Genomic DNA, 18,752 nt, shown 5'->3' on the forward strand with positions numbered 1-18,752 from the left:
AGAACTGGACGACTATCACTGTTCTGACGGCGAGATGGCATCCCCTGCACCCTGACTAGAATCGATACATGCGACTGCCGACCCTGTCGGTCACGGGTGCATCTCCCCCGACCTTCGCGCTCATCTCGCCCGCTCAGCGTGTTCAATTGCGATCCCGGGACTCGAGGAACCAGCGCAACCCAACTTCTCCGAATCACCTCGCAGCCCAGCCACCGCAACGATGTGTCCTGATCCATCCGATAACTGCCGCGCGGCGTCCCTTCTACTGCCGTTGTTTTCCGACCGCTGGGCTCCGTGTTGCGGACTAGACGCTCGATGCGGCCGGCGGCACGTTCTTTGTACGCAGGGCTCTCTTTGTGCCATGAAAAATCCAGGGATTATCACGATCAGCGGAGACGGAGGGTGAGGTCAACGAGCGCCTCCGCCTCGCGCCAAACACATGCATGATTGCATCTCGGCGAGAATCACGATCACGCCGCATCATATCATTGAGGCGCCTATCCATTCTATCCGTACCTCGACAGTCGCCTCATTCCTTCGCACCTTTTACATCGATCTGGATCCTTCAAAGGGCCATGCAGACGGTCTGAACGATCTCATCGGTTGGCAAGTACTACGAAACTGAGAAAACCGCGTCAATTCGTCGCATATTGCGAAATTCGGACCCACTTGTGGAGCATTGCAAGCGACGGCGATGGAGACACTTCTCCTCTCCTTCTTTGACGCTGCTCCGACTTATGCTATGGATTTTCAACGGAAGAGTTGCCGATCTCTCCTGTAGCTTCTCCGTTCCTACGATGCCGTTTGACGGTGCTCAACACCGTCGGCTGTTCCCTACAGAAAATCCAATGCCCACGGCCCCTGCGCCTGCCTGCAGATCGCCGCCAAGCGCTGCCACCGTCTATCCTCCTCCGTCGCTCCATCGACCCCCTCCGTATACGCCGTATGAAGGACGACATGACCACCACTTGCTCGATCGTCTCGTACTCGCCCGGACTCAGCTCGCCCGGCCGCGCGAGCGCCTTCTCTGGAACGATGCCCGTGGTATGCGCCGTGAACGCCGGGTTGCCGAGCATCTCGAGCCACTCGGTGCGCTGCGCGGGCGTGTCGAGGTGCGAGACGGTGTCAATCCAGAAGAGGTGCCGGAAGGCGAAGAGAGTGGTCTCCGGGAGAGACGTCCCGTCCTTCCCCAGGCGATACTCCCAGGTGTCGGACCAGGCGAAAGGGTGAGGTAGGGTGTGCGCTGCATAGGCTGCATTTATCATCATTCGTTCGTGTCACGCTAGATATGGACGCACCTAGAAGCGAAACGTATGATTCGTCCCTCTTCTTGGCTTCGTTCTTCTTCTCCGGCTCTACCGTCTCGTCGATGTACTGCAAAGTTAGTGAGCGTCGAGGGCGCGCACACCCATACCCTGCTGGTCGTACCTGCCACACTTCATATATAGGCTCTAGCGCTGCTGCCGCGCGCCTGACCTCAAAGCTCAACTTTTCGCTTGGATGGATAGGCAGTGGCGCGAGCGGTACAGGTAGGAGCGAGCAGCGCAGCTTGTGACCCCATTTCCAGTCCTTTTTCTGACAGACAGCAGACTGGAATGCCGTCCAACCATGTTCGGTGGGATTGAGGTGCATATATGCGCATGGTATAGGTATCAGAGCGCGATCCTTGGTCGATACGTCTGGAAAACGCTACGCACGCAGTAGGACCTATTCTTGCAGGTAGAACAGCGCAGTAGCTGTATCCCAGCTCGCGCGCCGTACACTTGACACTTTTCGGGTGCGGGGGGGATGACGGTGATGGGTTCGGTCATGATGGTGGTCGGAAGAGAAGAGCGAGCCTGCGCTTCTCTCGCGGATAATCCAGAAATACAAGTAAAGGAAGTACGTCAGGATCCTCAGTACAAAGCATACCAAATAAAGTCCACAGCCATCAAGCTCAACTTTCACGTGCAAATCTCGGAAAGCGCCGGTCGGAGTGGCGTTCGCGCCTTGTCTCCAACTTCCATCATGAAGCTCTGCGCGGGAAGATACACGCCCAGAAAATTTCAGCACGCCGTTTCAGTAGCATTCAACCTGCTCCAACGGGCGCTCCGTTCGAGTAGGTTGCAGTGCTTTCGCCCAATTCCACGTTTCGCGCCCGAGATTCGAGCGCCCCGTGCACATACAATGATCAGGAAGCCTATCGCATGGCTGTGAGATGCCATTTTCTCTTCCATCACTGGTACCCTATGTCTTGACGAAGTATAAATGAGACCGTTCTGAGTCTTCAAATGGTATCGCGTCGCACATATCCTGCCCACCTTTCGCTATGTCGACTGCTGCATTAACGCCGGGACGATTGCCATCCTTCGTCGTTGACGAGCTGAAGTACAGTCTGAAGGATGTCAGCCTATCGCTGGCTCTCTACGGTGAGTGCGTAAGGATACTGATTGCGGAAGCACGCTCACTGCCGACATCGCTTGTCAGGAATACAAGTAGCACTTTTCGTGGGCGCCGCTGCGGCCATTTCGTGCGTTTCATATCGCTCATTCTTCTTGATTACCGACATATGGTTCAAGCCGGAAGGAGGGAAGAATTTGGATCCTCGTGGTCTCTGTCATCACCGTCTTCCTTTGCTCGAGTACACAGGCAGCCAGCTCTATCACAACTTACTGGCTGCAGATGCCCGGAGTAGGTGGCGGGCACGGCGATGAATCCACCACTGCCCTCGATGTCATAGAGATTCTCTCCGACACAAGCTACCATATCAGTGTGAGCTCTTTCGAAGCCCGTGTACTGCAACTAATGCTCACTCGATCGTAGTACCTCCTTGGTGACGCCCTCGTCGTTTGGAGAGCTTGGGTGATCTGGTCCGAAAGCAAGCTTGTCCGCGGCATTCTCATTGCCTGCATGTTTTGCACGTTAGGCAAGCACATACACGCCTCCCACCGTCCGAGTCGCCAACTCATATCGTTCGCGGTCCCGCAGCTGGGCTCTCCGTTGACCTCGTCGTGGACCTCAAATCGTGGCTGGACGACAAGGCGCTCAACGCTCCCATGATTGTCGCGATGCTGCTCACGAATGCGGTGGCCACCGCGCTTGTCGGCGTCCGAGTCTGGTGCGGTTAAACTTCCTTTGCCTTTCAATGTCTTTTACCCATGCCAATTAGGACATACCGACGCGACATAGCCGCGGCACTCGGGCCCGTAACCTTCGGAAATCGGGTCGGGAGCCTACTCATGTTGCTGCTCGAATCTGGGCTTCTATATTGCGCTATATGGGTAGGTGCCTGCGCTTCGCCCGGGGCCGAGGCTTCATACATCTCTGGCATAGGTCACTATCTTTGTTCTCGAGGTCGGTGTCGGAAGCATGCCCTGGAGCACGAACATCCTCGTCAGCGGAGCACTTCATTTATTCGCGGTATGTTATCAGATATCTGCTCCTTCTAGCATCTGACTGATCTTTGGCCGTCACGGCAGACCGCGTATCCTACCCTCGTTATCCTTTTGGTCACGACGCAGCAACATCTCACAGTCAAGTCGATGATGGCGAACCAGAGCAGCTTCCTGCCTTCGATACAATTTGTCGCCGAAGATGCGACGTCGCTCCAGGGTTAATGTAGATTGTAATATCCTGCTGACGCGGGCGTTTGGTTTTTGGTCGCCAATCGCAGATTCAAGTATACACGTTCATCGGCGGCATGTGAATTAGAAGATAAAGAAGGTGTAGACATTCAGCCGGTGACATCTGCATCACAGGTCATGTCCGCTACTGCACGGTCCGCAACCTTGCCCTCAAGTTCGCTGGCTGACTCGCAGTTGCCCATCGCAGTGCGCTTGATTGCGTTGGCGCCTGCTGATCCGCTGTACCGAGCGCGACGCGGACCTTGATGAGCATGTACGCCAGAGCCGCGAAGAAGATATTGCAGTCTATGAAGACGAAGAAGGTCGGCTGCCGTGCGGTGTATAGTACCAGCAAGACGATCATGTACGCGCTACAGGAGTACTAGTGTGAGTATCGCAAAGAGGAGCCAAGTAAGGCCGGTGATGTACAGGTAGGCGCCAGCACTATCGACCAGTATTATCAAGCCCGTCTACTAGTGCGTTCAGATGAAGGCTGAACAGTCAATATGAGGAGCGCGCATCGAGAAAGAGGCACCTCCGAGTCTTCCGCTGCATAAGAAGCGCGTTGTGAATAGCGGCGAACAAAATCCCACAATGCTGGCATTGGACGTCCGGTGAGTCAAGGCACGCGAGGACATGAGGAGACATACCGATATCGCGCTAATAATCACGACGCTGATTCCGGCGAGTACGAACTTGTCCCGAAAGGCTCGATGGGATGGTCCACAGAAAGTGAGATATAGCGAGACGGAAGTTGTGGAGAGGAAGATTCCCAGAAGCAAGGTCTGCACGGCGAAGCTTATGAAGTAAAGCCGAGTGCGCGTGTCGAGGACCATGAGATCAGGAAGCAGGTCGTGAGCGTCCCCATGCGTCGACCCTACATCCCCTTATAACGTTGGCGGGGCTGACGGCGCTGGTAAGAATCCCGAGCAGCCGAGCCGTGGCCTCTTATAGCGGTAATACCGCTGATGGCCTACAACCATTGCACGGCACATCATCTAGATCAGATACCGCCAAAGGGGGGATTCGGATTGGTGGAGCAAGACTCACGAGCTGTGCTAGGACGCGCGACATCCTCTCAGTCACCGTTGAGGAATCAAACCCTGACACTCCCACGTCCAAATGGAGATGATACGGAGCACGTGTCGAGTCCGCGACTTTGCTAAGGAACGTCGAGCCTTTGAGGTGACACGCCTATATGAGATGACAAGCATGATCATTACAAAGTCCATAGTCGCAAGTTATGCATCGAGCGTTCACGGCAACGCCCCCGCCCTCGTGAACGTCGCATCGATCTGCTTGAGTTGGGGCAGCGCGAGCTGGATCTTCCGCCTGTAGTTCGCCATGTCCGTCTTCTGGCACGGGTTCCCCTCGAGGTAGAGCGTCGTGAGCGTCTTGATGTGCTTAAGCTGCGGTTCGAGCCCGCGTAGGTCGGGAATTTCGTTGTTGCTCATCTGGCGTGGTGCGAGTCAGTGCGGGGAACGACATATTGAGGTTGATAAGACGTACCCAAAGCTCCTCGAGCGACGTCAGATGCGATACATTCTCTAGGTCTTTGATGAAGTTGTTGCCGATGTCGAGGGTCGTGAGCTTAGTCTGCGCAGGTTGTCAGTTACGAGTTGCGGTACCGGGAGGCGCGCAGAGGGAACGTATGAGGCATAGAGACAAAGCATAAAGCATATGAAGGGCACCCACATTCTTCTCTAACCCCTCTATTTTCTGTATACCGTTGTGGCTGATGTAGAGCTCCTCGAGACTCTCTAGCTCCTCCAGGCCTTCCAGCTTTGTGATCCTGTTCGACTGAATGGAGAGGATGCGCAGCTTCTTCAGACTGCCGAGGTTCTCCAGCCGCGAGATCTTGTTCTTCCCGAGCCATAGCTCCTCGAGGTTCACCAGGGCGTCGAGGTTCTCGATTTTCTGTAGGCGAACAATCAGTCAGACGTCATGAGCCTGAATAGGAAACGCACGCGAATCTTATTCCCCCCGAGCTCGATGCTCGTCAAATTAGTGAGGTTCTCCAAGCCGGAGATCTTGGAGATGCGGTTCTGTACGAAGTACACGGTCTTGAGGGAAGGGAGGGTCTGCAGCGCGTCGGGGATGGTGCGGATGTTGTTGAAGGAGAGGTCAAGCACTCTACGCGAGTCAGCACGCGGTATTAACATAGGGAGTGCGCGACGCACGTCAGCTTGTCCAACTTATCGAGCGCCCGGCCGACGTGCTTGATCTTGTTGTCGTAGAAGTCTAGCTCGTCCAAGTTCGTGAGGTGGTGGAAGATGTCGGGTTCGAGGTGCGCGATCTGGTTCTGCCGCAGGCATAGCTTCTGCAGGTACGGCCCGAATCGTGGGAGGCGCAGGGGGGCGAGGTTGGCGATGCGGGAATGGATGAGCTCGAGTTCCTGAAGGTGTGGCGCGCGTCAGGGCTGGCTTCACAGCAGTACGCGTGCCACGCACGTATGTCTCGTCGGGAAAGTCCTCCAGCAGATCTAACTCCTCATCGTTGATGGCCTCTGTCTCCTCCTCTGCTGGCTCCTCGTCCGAGTCGGGCTCGTCCTTGCTCTTCGCGGCTACTCTGACGACCGCTGACGTCCTGCCAGCATCTCAGCTCACGCGCGTGAGAAGGGGAAACGTTGGCTAACTGGGAAGTTCCCGGTGCAGTCTCAGGCGTTGCACCTTCGGTGCTCTGGATATCCTGTGCAAACGCGGCGGTCATGGTGCAAGTCAAGATAGTGATCGCTAGAAATAAGCGCCCGCCGGAAAGTTCTCATGCGCTGCCTATCGGAGATATCTGCGTCACAGTATGGCGGGGTGCAAGTTCGAATCCTAGGCAGGTCTCCTTCGAGAGGCAAGAGGGTATGGCAGAGCAGAAGTAGTTCAGGCAATAAAGGATGGTTACAGATTCATTTAGGCTACATTGTAGGAGCTCGGTAAGATACACAAGCACTCGCGCCGCTCATTTCGACTTCTTCTTTGTGCCCCGTTTGACGGCGTCCTCAATAACATCCAAGACGGCGGGGATATCTACATCTTCAAAGGCAGGGTTAGAGTAGCTGCCATCGTCGTAGGACTGTCGATCTATCTCCTCCAAGATCTCTGTTCGGACTACGTTCAACAGCTCCTTGGTCGTCCAGCTCTTCTCGGGGTGCGAGGCGTAGGATTTCGCAGACGACTCGCTCCCGGATTCCTCGTCAGAGTCGGCGTGGTCGTAAGCGTGTATCTTCTGGTAGGTAGATTCCAGAAGAGCACGTACTGTGCACACGTGAGCGAGATTGTAAGAAGTGGATAGGCTGCGTACATACCATCGATCTTCTTCGGCGTCCTCCTCTGGATCGCCTGCTCGATCAGCCTCCTGCGACGGAACTCGTCCCCAATTTCGGCATCTGTGTAAGGGCGTATCTTCTTTGTCCTTGGGTCGCGAAGGTACAGGGAGATCCGTCCTCTGTAGATGCCTTGCGAGGGCCACCGGTATCCCGGACCAAGGAGGGCATAATCCACCGCTCGCTCGAACTCGTCCATGACGTCCTTCAGCCTATATCCCTCCCAGACTCCGGTCTTCGGGTTCGGGAGGAGAGGGTGGGTCTCCCTCCACTTTGTCTCCAGGTCTTCGTCACCACCGGTCCCAGGAACGTCGGGGACGGGCGCCTCTTCCAGGGCTTTGAGGGCCGCTTCGTTGAGATGCGCCGGGACACCGCCATCCTCGTCTAGAAGACGGAGTAAGTATTCTTCTGAGCAATTGTGAGTGACGAGCAAGCAGAAGCAACACTTGTCAGCGTACCGAAGGCGTTCATCCTGGTGTGGAGGGTGGGGAGAAGAAGAGATAAGGAAGTCGACTCTTGCGCTCGGCTGCATATAAGGGTGCAGACGGAACCAGAATATATATCCTCTCGAATGCGATGGAAAGCGACTGAAGATAAGGGAACACGGTCGAAGGTCTCGCCGACGAGACATGCGTTGCGTCGGAGGAGGTTATTCGACAGGCGGGGTCCTAAGAGCTCGGGCATGCAGAAGTGAGACATGCGCGTCGCCGAAAAGGAGCTCTGGACCAGATCAGTGAAAGAGGCCAATGAGGGCGCCCACGTCGGTTTTCAGCCTGCTTGACACGACAACGAATGTGGTCGGTTGACCTCCAGCCCAGAGAATCGGACGGAGCAGGGAAGCGTTGAAAAGTATTGCATATCCTGGAATCATACACCCTGGCGCTCGCGTTCGATGGCGATGTAGTCCTTAATATGCCCGCCCTCTCGCGCAACTCTCTCCTCCGCTGCCCTCTGTGCCCTCATATAGGGGACCATGCTGATCGCGGTCCAGAAATTGGCGACGCGTCTGACGCACTCCGCCTCGGGATCGGTGAAAATGCTGTAGTCCTCCATGTTGGCATCCATAAGCGCCGAGGCCTCAGGAGAGTAGTAGCTGTTCTCTGCTATGGAGGCGTTAGCATGCTCGAGCCGTTGTCGAATTGTCGCGGTGAACATACCCTCTTCCGTGACTTCCTCGTCTGACTTCCAACGCCCCTGCTGCTTCATCTCGATCTGGTACCGGCACTGCAGCTCGTAGTGAAGCTCGATGAATGAGTACTCTCGCATGTCGCCCGTCCTTGGATCTCGTAGCTCAACAATCTTCTTTCCGATGATCTTCGGCTTGACGTCTTCCTCGAGGAGGCTGTAGTCCAGCGGACGGGCAAACTCGGCGACCAGGTCCGCATAGGAGTAGTGGACGAAGTCGCCCGTGCTCGGATCGCGAAGGGTTAGTCCTTCCGGTAGAGGAGTAGATGCGTAGGACCCTATGGAGGCCATCAATACATCGAAGACGATACATACTCGAGCACGCACCCATCGAACGAAAGTCAACTTTGAGGAGAAGAGGAAGAAGAAGCTCCCGCCGATCTCGTTGCGATTTATATATGACACGCTGGGCTTCGGTGAGGGGTCTGTGAAGCCTATCGGAAGCAAAAAAAAAATGCTCGTTCCAGGATGCGCAGTAATTGCCTGGAGGCGGAAGCATTATAGGGGAAAGTCTCGCCGATAAGGTATGTGTTGGACTGGAGGAGCTTGTTCGTTGTTCGACAGAGGGTTGCCGAATATTGATGCGAAGCTTGAAAGGACAGAAGACGCGGCTTGACAGTCAACAACAAGAACTGCGGATACCCTCAGCGATTGCAAGGCGGCGACGTACAAGTACATTTGGGAGAGTTATTCGCAGCTACTACTTCCCTAGACCTTTACGACGATACGTAGGGTAATGCGCATGATGGCACTGAGCAAAGAGAACGTCAGACATGAGAACGTACTAGTGTTCAAGGGCACGCACGTCTTTACAATCGCAGGGATCGCACCGAGCGCAACGGCAGTCAGGCATCCTACGTTTTTCCCCCATATCCTCGTGATCCCTCGCATGATTCACCGACGATGCCTTCTCCTTCGCGGTTCCCTCCTTCTTCACCGCCTCCTCCTTCGCCGCTTTCATTCCCTGCTTCGCCACCTCCGCCTCTTGTTTTGCGGCCGTGCCCTTCTGTTTGACTCGGGCGGCTTCTTCCTCCTCCCTCTTCTTCGCCGCATCTTTCTCCTCCTGCCTCTTCGCCCGCAACTCCAGCTTCTCCATAGCCTCGTCCAGCGTCGGGAGACCCATCCCTTCGAGCATTGGTCCGCCGGCGAAGGAGATCGGCCCACAGTCGTCATCAGTGTCGGTGGCGTAATTCTGGTCCTCCTGCGCTTGTTCGCGGGCCCTCCGCTCGCCGTTCTCGTGCTCCCGACGCTGAGCCTGTTCGCGCTCCCTGCGCTCGGCCTGCTCTCGATCCCTTCGTTCCTCGTCGGGGTCGCCGAGAAGCGCAGCCAGCATGTGCGCGTGCGTGCGTCCGCGCTTCTTCTTCGCTCCCGGCGGCGGATCATTGGGCTGCTGCCCACGCTCGCGTGCCCTCGGCTTGGCTGTGGTGTGGTCTCCTCGCTGAGCATGATCGCGCCCCTTAGACTGCTCCTGCTTGGGCTCCCTTGCTTCCCGCTCAGAGTCGCCGAGGAGCGCAGCCAACATCTGGGCCGCATGCGTGTGCCCGCGCTTCCTGCGTGTTCCCGAACTGGACCGCTGCTCTTGCTCGCGCGCTTCCCGCTCGGCTGACTCGCGTTCCCGACGCTGAGCTTCCTCGCGCTCCATCCGTGCGACCTCCTCGCTCTCCAGCCACTCGGCCTCCTCTCGTTCCCTCCGTTCCTCCTCGGGATCTCCTGCAAGTAGCGCAGCAAGGACCTCAGCGTGTGTGTACTCGCGCATCCTGCCCGTGCGAGGGTCGGGAAGCCAGGCCGAAGGAGGGCCCCATTCGATTTCGGGCTCGGGCTCAGTATCGTGGGTGTTCGTAGGAGGAACCATGACTGAGTCTTGAGCTGGACGGCTGGTTCGAGGTGAGTGTCGTCAAGAGAGTACAAGGTGCCCGTCGAGACAAATCGTTGACGGATGCAAGCGGTCCCCCTATTCAGTGCGCAGAAAAATGGTTCCGTGAAGTATGCAGAGGCCGGGGTCCTTTTAATCAGTCGGGGTCAGGTTCGGGATGTTCAGGGTGAGAGGGCGCGGCTTGCCCAGAAAGATAGAACGGTACTAGAGCATCGGATCTCGTAGCAAGGGCTGGCATGTAGAGTAGACCGCGGCGCTGGGTGTACGATGAGGGCTGGGTTCAAGGTGGAATTGTCGGCATCGGCCGGCTGCGGCCTGGGATTAGGCCACGTGATCGGCGCCCACAAGCGGCCATGCACAGCAACAACGGTGTGCGTCCGAGACAAAACTACACCTGTTGCGCGCCTATGCTTTGACGGTCTATGGGGCATCGCTGATGTTCAAGCCAATGCGCTCTTGGCCTTTCATGCGCCCATTATCCTCGAAATTGAAGAGTGTGTGAAGTAACAGGATATTTACGACGAGGGCGTCGAGGAACGTACGCAGGAATGATGAGAAACGGCAGCACCAATGCGACAGGAATATCTACTGTACGGAGAGCTGCTATCAAGCAGGAGGGCAAGTACGACGATGCTTACGTGCATCGGCTTTGCGACACTAAAGGTAGATCAATCTCGTATCAGTCTCTGAGCATAGAACTAGACGCCGCACCTTTTGGCTGCAATAGCACACTCCGCACCGTGCACAAAACTCATGATGCCCACTGCGCTGTGGATCTTCTCGTGGGCATCTAGCACACCGGGGCCGACCTCTGCCCCTTTCCACTTCAATCATGGTCACGTTCAGGTCGTCGTCGACTCTCTCGAACACGAGCAGACCGTGTCGACTGTGATCCCTATTTCTGAAAGCGATGACGGCGATATTGTAAGGCGGCCAGATGTAACGGTGCACGCTCCCCGGTAGAATGCACCAGGCAATGTCTTCCAGGAAGCAAGAAAGAAGGGCTAATGCTTGAGGTCAGATATGTTATGGCGTACAGATGGCGGGTGCCGCACCCATGAGGCCGATGTAGTCCGCGACTCGATAGAGGAGATATGACAGTGCCGCCAGTGCACTGCGCTGTGCGCCATATAGGTGGTAAACGAGGCCAAGCGCACCGACTGAAATGATTTAGTGCATGGGAGGCCAGTGGCGGAGCAGCCAAGCGGACAGACGAGCGAAAAGTCGGCCCAGGGAAACTAGATGGACGCGAGAGACAAGGAATGGACGGGGCGCTTAGACACCCGAGCTGCGATCCTAGTACAGGAAACGTGAGCGTCGTCAAGCCTCACCCGTGCCGGCATCCTTCACTATTCAGTCCCAACGCGCTCAATGGCCGCGAAATTCTTTGTACACGTGAATGTTGCTCCAGCCGCCACAGATCGCAGAGGGTGGCAAAGCAAGAGATGTATCCGTAAACGACATGGCGCGAACAAACATCGTGTGCCAGAAGAGCAGTTGAGTAACAACACGCGATGGTAGGATGGTGCAGCCAGATAATATCCGGGCAGAGAGTACGAAACAATCTGTAGCTTGCGCATAAGTATGAGAGGGCTCAAGGTCGGTCAAATGCTGCGTGCTGCGTACCATATTCAACGGCGAAATCGGAATGTCCAGTCTACCACACCCCCGGTCCCGTACGCCGATACGTAGGATAATTCGCATAATGACCCTGACGACCGAAAGCTTCAGTCACAACAACGCACGAGCAATCAGGGGAACGCACCTCTTCACAGTCGCATTGATCAACCTCAGCGCAATGGCTCCCGGACGTCTTCGACCCTTCCCCCTTTTCCTCGCTCTTCGCCGCGTCCCTCTGCTTCGCCGCCGCCGCTTTCTCCCTCTCTTCCTGGCGTTTGGCCCTCCGCATCACCTTTGCCATCGCATCTTCCCGCGTCGGAAGCCCCCTCCCCTCGAACATCGGTCCGCCGAAGAACTCAATCGGCGCGCTGTCGTCGTCCTCGTCGTCCTCTGCTGCATGGGCGCGCTGGTGGGCTTCCTCGTACGCCTTCTGTGCTTGTTCGCGCTCCCTCTGCGCTGCCGCGTTTTGCTCCCGCTTCTCCTTTTCTGATTCACCCCGAAGCGCCAGGTCTCCCTGCGCAGGTACGCTGATCAAATGCCATTCTATATCGGTTGGTTGAGCATGCGAGTACCAGGCGAGTGACGCGTGCCGAACGTACCGTACAAGTGATCCAGTATTCCGACCGTCAATGCAGCTGTAGCGAGTAGCCATTCACCTGCGAGGGATAGCGCAACGACGATGAGGATGCCCAACATCCACATCAAGCGCATGACGACGAGCTCGAGAAGCAAGTTGGCCTCCACTCAAGAATGTGATAAGATATTCGTGCTGATACTCTGATGAGGGGAAAGGTCAAGGGAAACCAGGTGAATAGGGATAACGAATAGGGAGAGTGTCGAAGTCTCACCTTCGATCGCCCGCCATATCTGCCCCCAGCTATCCACGTGCGGTATTTTCCGCCAGCGATCTGACTCTTCGGAAGTAAAAATATTAGCGTTAGTAGTAGAAGGGGCGAACATGCAAAGGAGGAAGGGGCCTATGCGAGGGCGGTTTTACCTGGCATTCACATCGATGCTCGGAGAAAGCCCCAGCGCGCGACGCGAATCGGGGATGAAGCGCGAAGCGAAGCAAATCATCTATAGTGGCGAGGGAGGATAGGCGACAGCAGAACAAAATCATGGAATAAGAGCATGACTAGTGCGGTGATACGAAAGAGCAAGACGAGAAGATACAGCGGAGATGGAGAACAAGATATAGCGGGAAATTTCGCAAGAAAAGGTAAGAGTTGATCGATGCGACTAAGCCACTCAAGTTCGGCATCTGCGCTTGTGTACGCGCGCGTCGGCCTTTCGGCACTGGAAAGAGCCAAGAATCAACTGCGCAGAGTTTCGAGGCGAACCAGCGCACGTACCTTGGCACCGCAATAAGGAGCGCTACACTGCGCGCAGTATGATGGCTTCCTGCGCTGATCGGGGTTCTTCCGCTTGCAGCGCGTACAAACGATCGTTGGCTCCTCCTCCTCGTACTCTTCTTCGTCGTCCTCGTCGTAGAAAGGCCGTGCTCCTGCGCCGTTGCGAGAGCTGTGAGTCCGCGGAGCGCGCTCAAAGCGCGCGTGTCCGACATTGGGTCCGAAGTGCTCTGGGCCGGGTTTATCGACCACGACGAGGACGTATCGGCGTGTAACGGGGTCGTAGACGAGATAGGCAGGAGCAGCCCTGAGCGGCGGCCAAAAGTAATCGAAAACGCGCTTGGGGAGGACCCAACGGGCGACCTTGGGGAGGTAGTGCCAAAATGGATCTGTGATGTGATGGACCATGAGCTACAATGTATCGACGCCTTCCGCTAGATGCCCACCTGTCCAGTGTAGATATTCAGCGAGTTTGAGCGCTATGCAGATGAACGCGGCGATTGCGCTGTACAGAGGGCCAAAGCAAACGAGAATGAGGAAGACGCCACAGAAGGATTTGTGCGCCAACGCTAGTGATGCGCCAGATCGCATGTAGCTTAACATGTTTCTGTAGATAGAGCACTCTAGATGGTCGGGGAAGAGGCAAGAGGCTGATCAAATCGAGTCGGCGTGTGATAGAGCGGGGTAAAGGCTGGGTTGGTTTCGATGCCACTGACAAGGACGTGATGTCGCTGAGAGCTTTGGATAGTGCGTAGACGGTAGCTTAAGTTATCTATCGCAAAAGGAAGTAGAGGCGACGCGTATATCGCGCGTCAAAGCCACATAGAAATTGGTCGTCGTCGTCGTCGTCGTCGTCGATGTCAAAGTCGGAATGTTATGTAGTCACGGGCACGGTCACAGCTTCCTTGACCGGACGTTCGGCCCGGCAGGTCCGCAGCGGCGAGCGCTTGTCATGGAGGTGAGCTTTGTGAAGAAACCTTCCCGCTATCTCGAGACAGCTGAGACTAGAAGATGTAGATATGTTACTGAGCAAGATACTACGCTATAGACGACCGACAAGGCAGTCAAGAACACTCCCGATCAGTGGAATTCCCTGATTGACTGATACATAACCTTCTGCATGGCCATCTCGTTGAACTCCTCCATGCTCAGGACACCTGCCTTTCTCTCCAGTTCGTCGAAGACTTCCAGGAATTCGCGGGTAATATCCTCGGACAAAGCAGGTCTCCCGCCCTCAGCTTTGAGCTCCGCACCTCCTGGTCCAACCTTCCCGTCTTTCATCAGCTCGCGCAAGAATGTTCGCGCATCCCAAATTTCGTCCGTTATGCCCTCCTGCAGCCAGTCTTCGTTCAAGAAGCCATACGTCGGCACGCTGATGAGGATCTCCGGATTGGCGTTGTACGCATCGGTAAACTCCTGGTCTGTAGGCCTGCGACCGTTGGACGTATCCAGACCAGGAATGTCTGCGGAAGTCCGCGGCTTCCAGTACAGCGCCAGACCCCATGTGCCCTCGCCGCGATACTTCACGGGGGCAGGCGTGCACCACACGCTGCGCGTCGCCCAGTCCTCGCACGCGCCCGCGGTGATGGCCGCCTCGAGTGCTGCGTCGCCCGCGCCAGTCTGCAGCTCGCTGCCCTTCCGGAGGCAGGCGCGGACGAAGTGCGTGATGCCGCGCAGGAGGAGGTCGGGGGAGAGCATGGGAATGCAGACTGCGCCGATGCCGGGGAGGGCGGTGCCCGCGGTATGCGCCTCGAGAGTGAAGGCGGGACTGATGGAATCGTAGGGCTCTTTCGGCCAGTCCAGGAGCGCGGGGTGCACAAGCTCGGAGACGTGGTAAAAGAGGGTGGGCGCGTCCGACAAGAGCGCGAGCAGCCCGTCCGAGGATACCGCTGTTCGGAAGAGGACAAGGCGGCGGATGGGGCGGATGTGGATGAGTAGCTCTTGCAGACCGTCGTCGTCCAGTGCGGCATTCCCTGAAAGATCCAGCACATCGACAGGTCCGCTGCCAAGGTACTTCACGAGCTGCGCGCCCGTGAGTTGCAGCCCTGCGATGTCAGACTGCATTTGAGTGAGAAGCTCCTTCAAAACTGGGATGGCGGCGTCGAGGAAAGGGGACAAGCCGCGAACGATGTCCAGAATGCGAGGTCTCTTTTCGCCTTGATCGAGGATGGGTGCGATGCTGTCGAGATCACCTGCCTCCAGGGCCTGCTTGACGGACGGCCCGAGTGTGAGATCGGTGAGGGAGGGGATGCTCGGCGCCACGACACTTCCTTCGACTGCACCCAGTCTACCATCCGCACTCGGATCCCCGTTCGACGACTTGGACCATGTCTCCTGGAGATGCTCTTCCTCAATCACCGGCACGTCGCTGACAAAGTCCGCCAATTTCTTGACGTACAATGCGTATTCGTCCAGCTCACTCTCGTTCTTCCCTTGGAGGCTCCTATACACTCGGCGCTCCGTTTCCTTCAGATATCGAAGCGGGCTTCCGAGGTTCTGGGAACATGCCGGATTCCCCGCCTCCGTCACATCGAACACGGTACAGCCCAATCTGGAGATGCCCTCGCGTGCGGATCCAGCCGCCCGGTGCGAGCCCGAGATCGCGATGAAGTAGTCCCCTGGTTCAAAACTCGAGTGTACGGCGAGATTGAGCAGGAAGAGCGTGTAGGGGCATGGCCGATGTGGGATGACGGGCTCCTCTCTGCCGTGAGGGCCGTACTTCCCATCGATCGCGCGCAGCTCTTCCTGCACGATCTGCGCGTTGTCGGGGACGCGGAAGAGCTGGATGGCGCGCCGTGCGGCGGATACGGGCATCGACCCGTGGTACCACTGCGCGCAGAGGGCGCCTATGCAGCGGTAGGTGGCCTTGCCGCCGCCGTGTGGCCTGATCTTGGCGATGAGGTAGAACTCATGCTGGGAGCCCATTGCTGGAGATGCTGCTGGTGCGATTCAAGCTCGGTAGGTCACGAGTCCAGAGACAGTGGGAGTAGGAGTAGACCTCGAGTGGCCTTGCTATGTCCGCTCCATCACGCCTGAGAAGAATGCAAGTCTGAGTCTGGGCCTCCCATTGAGTCGACCACGAGCGAGCTCCACCTTGATTTCTTGCTGAGAACGAGTCGACACAATATCATTTCTTCAAGGCTTTTGATGCGGTGTCGCTGGAAGCTGCGAAGACAGGAACGACGAAAAGGTCGCTGTTAGATTGGGACGCCACCGGAATCATCCGACGTGCCCGCGTCGGAGTTTGAGCCAGGCGGCTCACGCCTTCGTCTTGCCTCCTACCGCACGGACGGATAACAGCTCTCTGAAAATTGCGCTCTGCACCCCTCAACCACTTCTTAGGCGGCATGGGATCTCAAGAGCAACTCGGTAACCTTGAAGGTCATTTGCGTTGCAATACGGTCCCGACTTGACCGACGACGAGGTTCGTAGCTCACGTTCTCCTTACTCAACTTCTCATGAGCCTTACCTCTCCGCTCCTCACGATGCAAGACAGAGTTAAAGGCATTCTCGCCGCTGTGAACTGTGTCCGCAACTCTCGTGTGGCCGCGAACAAGCTGCCCGCGGAGATCCTCGAGCGTGTGTTCCTCTACACCCAGCCTGTCTACGCAGACTTCGTACCTCAATGGCCGACGCTCGGCGCGCTGGACTGGACGCGCAAAGTGACGCACGTCTGCAAGCGAAGGCGTGCCATCGCTGTCTCGTATCCTGCGCTGTGGACTACCATCGATCTTTGTCGACATCCGCCCACGGAAGCGGGGATCGCCATCCTCGCGCGCTCTGGCACTCAACTTCTTACGGCTCTCTACTCGACGAATCCTTTCAGCAGAGAAGGAGTCAACTCTCCAGTACTTAGGGAGATCTTTGGGCGCCATCTCTCGCGTCTGACAGGGCTGCACATAACCGTTGACCGGCCCGTACGTTTTGCCAAGTTCTGCCAGTTTTTGGGATTGACACGCCTGTCTCCCTGAAAAGTTGAGCTATCTATGTCTTTAGGAGCTCAATCGACTCCTGGCAGACGCCAATCCTGTTCACCGGTGATCTTCGCTCTGTTCGCAAATTGGCGGTCATAAACTGCCCCATCCGGGAGACCAACGATGTGCACGAGCTTACTCATGTTGCAATATATGACCACTGTTACCACCCTCATATCGACAGACAAGGACTTTACCGTCTTTTGTCGACCTCTTCCCTCTTGGAGGTGATACATGTGTTCCCAATCGTCGGTCTCGCGAAGGATAGACCATGCATCTCTCTACCGCGGCTACGAAGCGCGACGTGTGGGAGAAACGTCAACATGTGGATTTCATCTTTCCATTCCGCGCTGGAACTGCCATAAAAGTGCACGATCCGGACGACATTTACTATGCATCAACCCGCCGGAAACTTGGTGTACATACTGCCCTCGAAATGCTCTCGATGGCTGCTTCAATGGGTGGCGCGGACTCTTGAAGACGACTACCCTGAATCTCGATGGTGGGCCTGTGGGTGTCGCCGACGACGACTTTCCGTCAGGCCAATTCATTGATCCAGCGGTCGCGCAGAGCATGCACGATGAAAGCTAGACTCACCAGATAGCGAAGAGAAGTGGGCAATGTCAACGCTGAACCGTCGCCCATTCTGAACCGACGACATGAATGACTCTCAGGTGCGTGATTGTACGATGCGGCATCTCCCCTGAGAGCTTATTTCTTCTATCGCGTAGGTCCATATATATGCCTGATCTGTGGGCGTCTTCGGAAATTACCATACAGAGTAAGGGCGCCATTTAGTCTGAGATCCGGTTGCATATCCGACACGCGCCGGTATTCTCCTGACCATCTTGCCATCTTGTTCCAAAGCACATTACCTACCGCTCTTAGTAACCGCTCGCGGTTCATCGACATCGCAGCACGCGTGCACAGAACCCTATATAGGCTCGTCATACACTCGTTCCTTCCCTCCATCATCCCCGCCATCCCACGAGGTCCCTTTTGCCCGACTCGCTATAAGTATACCAGATGTCATCCCCAGTCAAAACGTGTTCTGACGCGGTCGAGCCAGATGTGACGGAACTCAAGTGTGCGACGTGGTACTATCTAGCTCGAGCAAACGTGCCCTCTGGCGATTTCTTTTCGAACGTGAACGAGCCGACTATGACTGAATCGTACCTTCATTACATTGCCACAAAATGCACTAGGTTTCATTCTGTTCCTTTTCAGCTCGATTTGGTGATTTTATGCACGATGTAGTTCGAGAAATTTATGACACTATATAGCTATATACTACCACTTTGAGCCATATCTAGAACTGAATATGACCCCATCGAACAAATATTTGACGCGTCCGGTACGACGTGCATCGACCACCTCTAGGCATCGGGCTGGACAGCAAAACAGCGCTTCAAGCGGTTGTAATTGCTTGAGCAGCCTACGAAAAGCGGTGAGACAACACTGCCACGGAAGACGAAATACGACGTACCTGAACATGCGACTCGTTCGCCAAACGCGCCCGCTTCTGCCACTCCTGCAATGGGCAGGTCAGAAGACATATATGAGTTACAACAGTAGTCGTACTTCTCGCTCATTCTTGCCTATCTGCTTCCAGTGTGCCTTGAATAACACGGTCATGCGCTTCTTGTCGACTCCTGGATGCGCGCGCTCGAAGTCCTGACGGCAGAGCATACTAATGGAGGCGCGTAAGCGGATGGCAAGCTTGGGGGACAAGGGACTTACTATGGGGTCACTGTTTTACCCGTACTGGTTCCGACAGGACGAGAAGTACTTGTCTTGGAATCGCGGCTCGCCTCTGCCGGGGTCGCGGAGATCATT

At 56.1% G+C, this 18,752-nt stretch overlaps 14 protein-coding genes across 14 annotated transcripts; 3 read left to right on the plus strand and 11 right to left on the minus strand.

The window, feature by feature from the left end:
- The first annotated feature begins 23 nt into the window (after positions 1 to 23).
- On the plus strand, positions 24 to 405 carry SCHCODRAFT_02636062 (uncharacterized protein). Its single transcript, XM_050345899.1, has one exon. It carries the CDS (start codon positions 69 to 71, stop codon positions 306 to 308), a length of 240 nt encoding a protein of 79 aa, XP_050198391.1. The 5' UTR covers positions 24 to 68; the 3' UTR covers positions 309 to 405.
- Positions 406 to 493: 88 nt separating this feature from the next.
- SCHCODRAFT_02636064 (uncharacterized protein) lies at positions 494 to 1,890 on the minus strand. Its single transcript, XM_050345900.1, has 4 exons — positions 1,698 to 1,890; positions 1,429 to 1,590; positions 1,299 to 1,374; positions 494 to 1,243 (listed from the first exon to the last, which is right to left on the minus strand). Exons 1-4 carry the CDS (start codon positions 1,809 to 1,811, stop codon positions 741 to 743), a joined length of 855 nt encoding a protein of 284 aa, XP_050198392.1. The 5' UTR covers positions 1,812 to 1,890; the 3' UTR covers positions 494 to 740.
- A 122-nt stretch (positions 1,891 to 2,012) lies between these two features.
- Positions 2,013 to 3,671, plus strand: SCHCODRAFT_02636069 (uncharacterized protein). The gene is made up of 8 exons (XM_050345901.1): positions 2,013 to 2,408; positions 2,467 to 2,509; positions 2,559 to 2,751; positions 2,803 to 2,905; positions 2,968 to 3,097; positions 3,149 to 3,260; positions 3,313 to 3,399; positions 3,459 to 3,671. The coding sequence occupies exons 1-8, from the start codon at positions 2,309 to 2,311 to the stop codon at positions 3,594 to 3,596; spliced, it is 906 nt and encodes a 301-aa protein (XP_050198393.1). The 5' UTR covers positions 2,013 to 2,308; the 3' UTR covers positions 3,597 to 3,671.
- A 76-nt stretch (positions 3,672 to 3,747) lies between these two features.
- Positions 3,748 to 4,066, minus strand: SCHCODRAFT_02513557 (uncharacterized protein; the record flags this gene model as incomplete). The annotated part of the gene is made up of 2 exons (XM_050343295.1): positions 3,748 to 3,973; positions 4,032 to 4,066. Coding segments are annotated over 2 exons (261 nt in total), but the record flags the coding sequence as incomplete, so codon positions are not given.
- On the minus strand, positions 3,987 to 4,524 carry SCHCODRAFT_02048572 (uncharacterized protein). Its single transcript, XM_050341619.1, has 2 exons — positions 4,253 to 4,524; positions 3,987 to 4,199 (listed from the first exon to the last, which is right to left on the minus strand). The coding sequence occupies exons 1-2, from the start codon at positions 4,436 to 4,438 to the stop codon at positions 4,104 to 4,106; spliced, it is 282 nt and encodes a 93-aa protein (XP_050198395.1). The 5' UTR covers positions 4,439 to 4,524; the 3' UTR covers positions 3,987 to 4,103.
- A 168-nt stretch (positions 4,525 to 4,692) lies between these two features.
- SCHCODRAFT_02751397 (L domain-like protein) lies at positions 4,693 to 6,346 on the minus strand. Its single transcript, XM_003028735.2, has 7 exons — positions 6,238 to 6,346; positions 6,053 to 6,188; positions 5,783 to 5,997; positions 5,570 to 5,735; positions 5,298 to 5,519; positions 5,112 to 5,198; positions 4,693 to 5,056 (listed from the first exon to the last, which is right to left on the minus strand). Exons 1-7 carry the CDS (start codon positions 6,309 to 6,311, stop codon positions 4,859 to 4,861), a joined length of 1,098 nt encoding a protein of 365 aa, XP_003028781.2. The 5' UTR covers positions 6,312 to 6,346; the 3' UTR covers positions 4,693 to 4,858.
- Positions 6,347 to 6,463: 117 nt separating this feature from the next.
- On the minus strand, positions 6,464 to 7,447 carry SCHCODRAFT_02691640 (uncharacterized protein; the record flags this gene model as incomplete). Its single annotated transcript, XM_050346839.1, has 2 exons — positions 6,464 to 6,847; positions 6,898 to 7,447. The coding sequence occupies 2 exons, from the start codon at positions 7,445 to 7,447 to the stop codon at positions 6,552 to 6,554; spliced, it is 846 nt and encodes a 281-aa protein (XP_050198396.1). The 3' UTR covers positions 6,464 to 6,551.
- A 313-nt stretch (positions 7,448 to 7,760) lies between these two features.
- On the minus strand, positions 7,761 to 8,431 carry SCHCODRAFT_02691641 (uncharacterized protein; the record flags this gene model as incomplete). Its single annotated transcript, XM_003028733.3, has 3 exons — positions 7,761 to 8,018; positions 8,073 to 8,378; positions 8,428 to 8,431. The coding sequence occupies 3 exons, from the start codon at positions 8,429 to 8,431 to the stop codon at positions 7,783 to 7,785; spliced, it is 546 nt and encodes a 181-aa protein (XP_003028779.1). The 3' UTR covers positions 7,761 to 7,782.
- Positions 8,432 to 8,707: 276 nt separating this feature from the next.
- Positions 8,708 to 10,261, minus strand: SCHCODRAFT_02636076 (uncharacterized protein). Its single transcript, XM_003028732.3, has 2 exons — positions 8,906 to 10,261; positions 8,708 to 8,851 (listed from the first exon to the last, which is right to left on the minus strand). Exons 1-2 carry the CDS (start codon positions 9,950 to 9,952, stop codon positions 8,801 to 8,803), a joined length of 1,098 nt encoding a protein of 365 aa, XP_003028778.1. The 5' UTR covers positions 9,953 to 10,261; the 3' UTR covers positions 8,708 to 8,800.
- Positions 10,262 to 10,412: 151 nt separating this feature from the next.
- On the minus strand, positions 10,413 to 11,263 carry SCHCODRAFT_02550720 (uncharacterized protein). The gene is made up of 3 exons (XM_050343672.1): positions 11,029 to 11,263; positions 10,685 to 10,977; positions 10,413 to 10,630 (listed from the first exon to the last, which is right to left on the minus strand). Exons 1-3 carry the CDS (start codon positions 11,030 to 11,032, stop codon positions 10,580 to 10,582), a joined length of 348 nt encoding a protein of 115 aa, XP_050198397.1. The 5' UTR covers positions 11,033 to 11,263; the 3' UTR covers positions 10,413 to 10,579.
- A 367-nt stretch (positions 11,264 to 11,630) lies between these two features.
- SCHCODRAFT_01158815 (uncharacterized protein) lies at positions 11,631 to 13,785 on the minus strand (the record flags this gene model as incomplete). The annotated part of the gene is made up of 5 exons (XM_003028731.3): positions 13,389 to 13,785; positions 12,946 to 13,331; positions 12,193 to 12,331; positions 11,739 to 12,136; positions 11,631 to 11,684 (listed from the first exon to the last, which is right to left on the minus strand). Exons 1-5 carry the CDS (start codon positions 13,543 to 13,545, stop codon positions 11,631 to 11,633), a joined length of 1,134 nt encoding a protein of 377 aa, XP_003028777.1. The 5' UTR covers positions 13,546 to 13,785.
- Positions 13,786 to 13,900: 115 nt separating this feature from the next.
- Positions 13,901 to 16,102, minus strand: SCHCODRAFT_02636092 (uncharacterized protein). Its single transcript, XM_050345902.1, has one exon. It carries the CDS (start codon positions 15,865 to 15,867, stop codon positions 14,023 to 14,025), a length of 1,845 nt encoding a protein of 614 aa, XP_050198398.1. The 5' UTR covers positions 15,868 to 16,102; the 3' UTR covers positions 13,901 to 14,022.
- A 325-nt stretch (positions 16,103 to 16,427) lies between these two features.
- On the plus strand, positions 16,428 to 16,983 carry SCHCODRAFT_01101940 (uncharacterized protein; the record flags this gene model as incomplete). The annotated part of the gene is made up of 2 exons (XM_003029052.2): positions 16,428 to 16,859; positions 16,939 to 16,983. The coding sequence occupies 2 exons, from the start codon at positions 16,428 to 16,430 to the stop codon at positions 16,981 to 16,983; spliced, it is 477 nt and encodes a 158-aa protein (XP_003029098.1).
- A 1,368-nt stretch (positions 16,984 to 18,351) lies between these two features.
- Positions 18,352 to 18,751, minus strand: SCHCODRAFT_02512728 (uncharacterized protein; the record flags this gene model as incomplete). Its single annotated transcript, XM_003028729.2, has 3 exons — positions 18,352 to 18,447; positions 18,498 to 18,606; positions 18,657 to 18,751. 3 exons carry the CDS (start codon positions 18,749 to 18,751, stop codon positions 18,352 to 18,354), a joined length of 300 nt encoding a protein of 99 aa, XP_003028775.2.
- Between the last annotated feature and the right edge of the window lies 1 nt (position 18,752).

The sequence above is a fragment of the Schizophyllum commune genome (assembly GCF_000143185.2).
Source record: "Schizophyllum commune H4-8 unplaced genomic scaffold SCHCOscaffold_10, whole genome shotgun sequence".
In the NCBI taxonomy this organism is placed as follows: Eukaryota; Fungi; Basidiomycota; class Agaricomycetes; order Agaricales; family Schizophyllaceae; genus Schizophyllum; species Schizophyllum commune.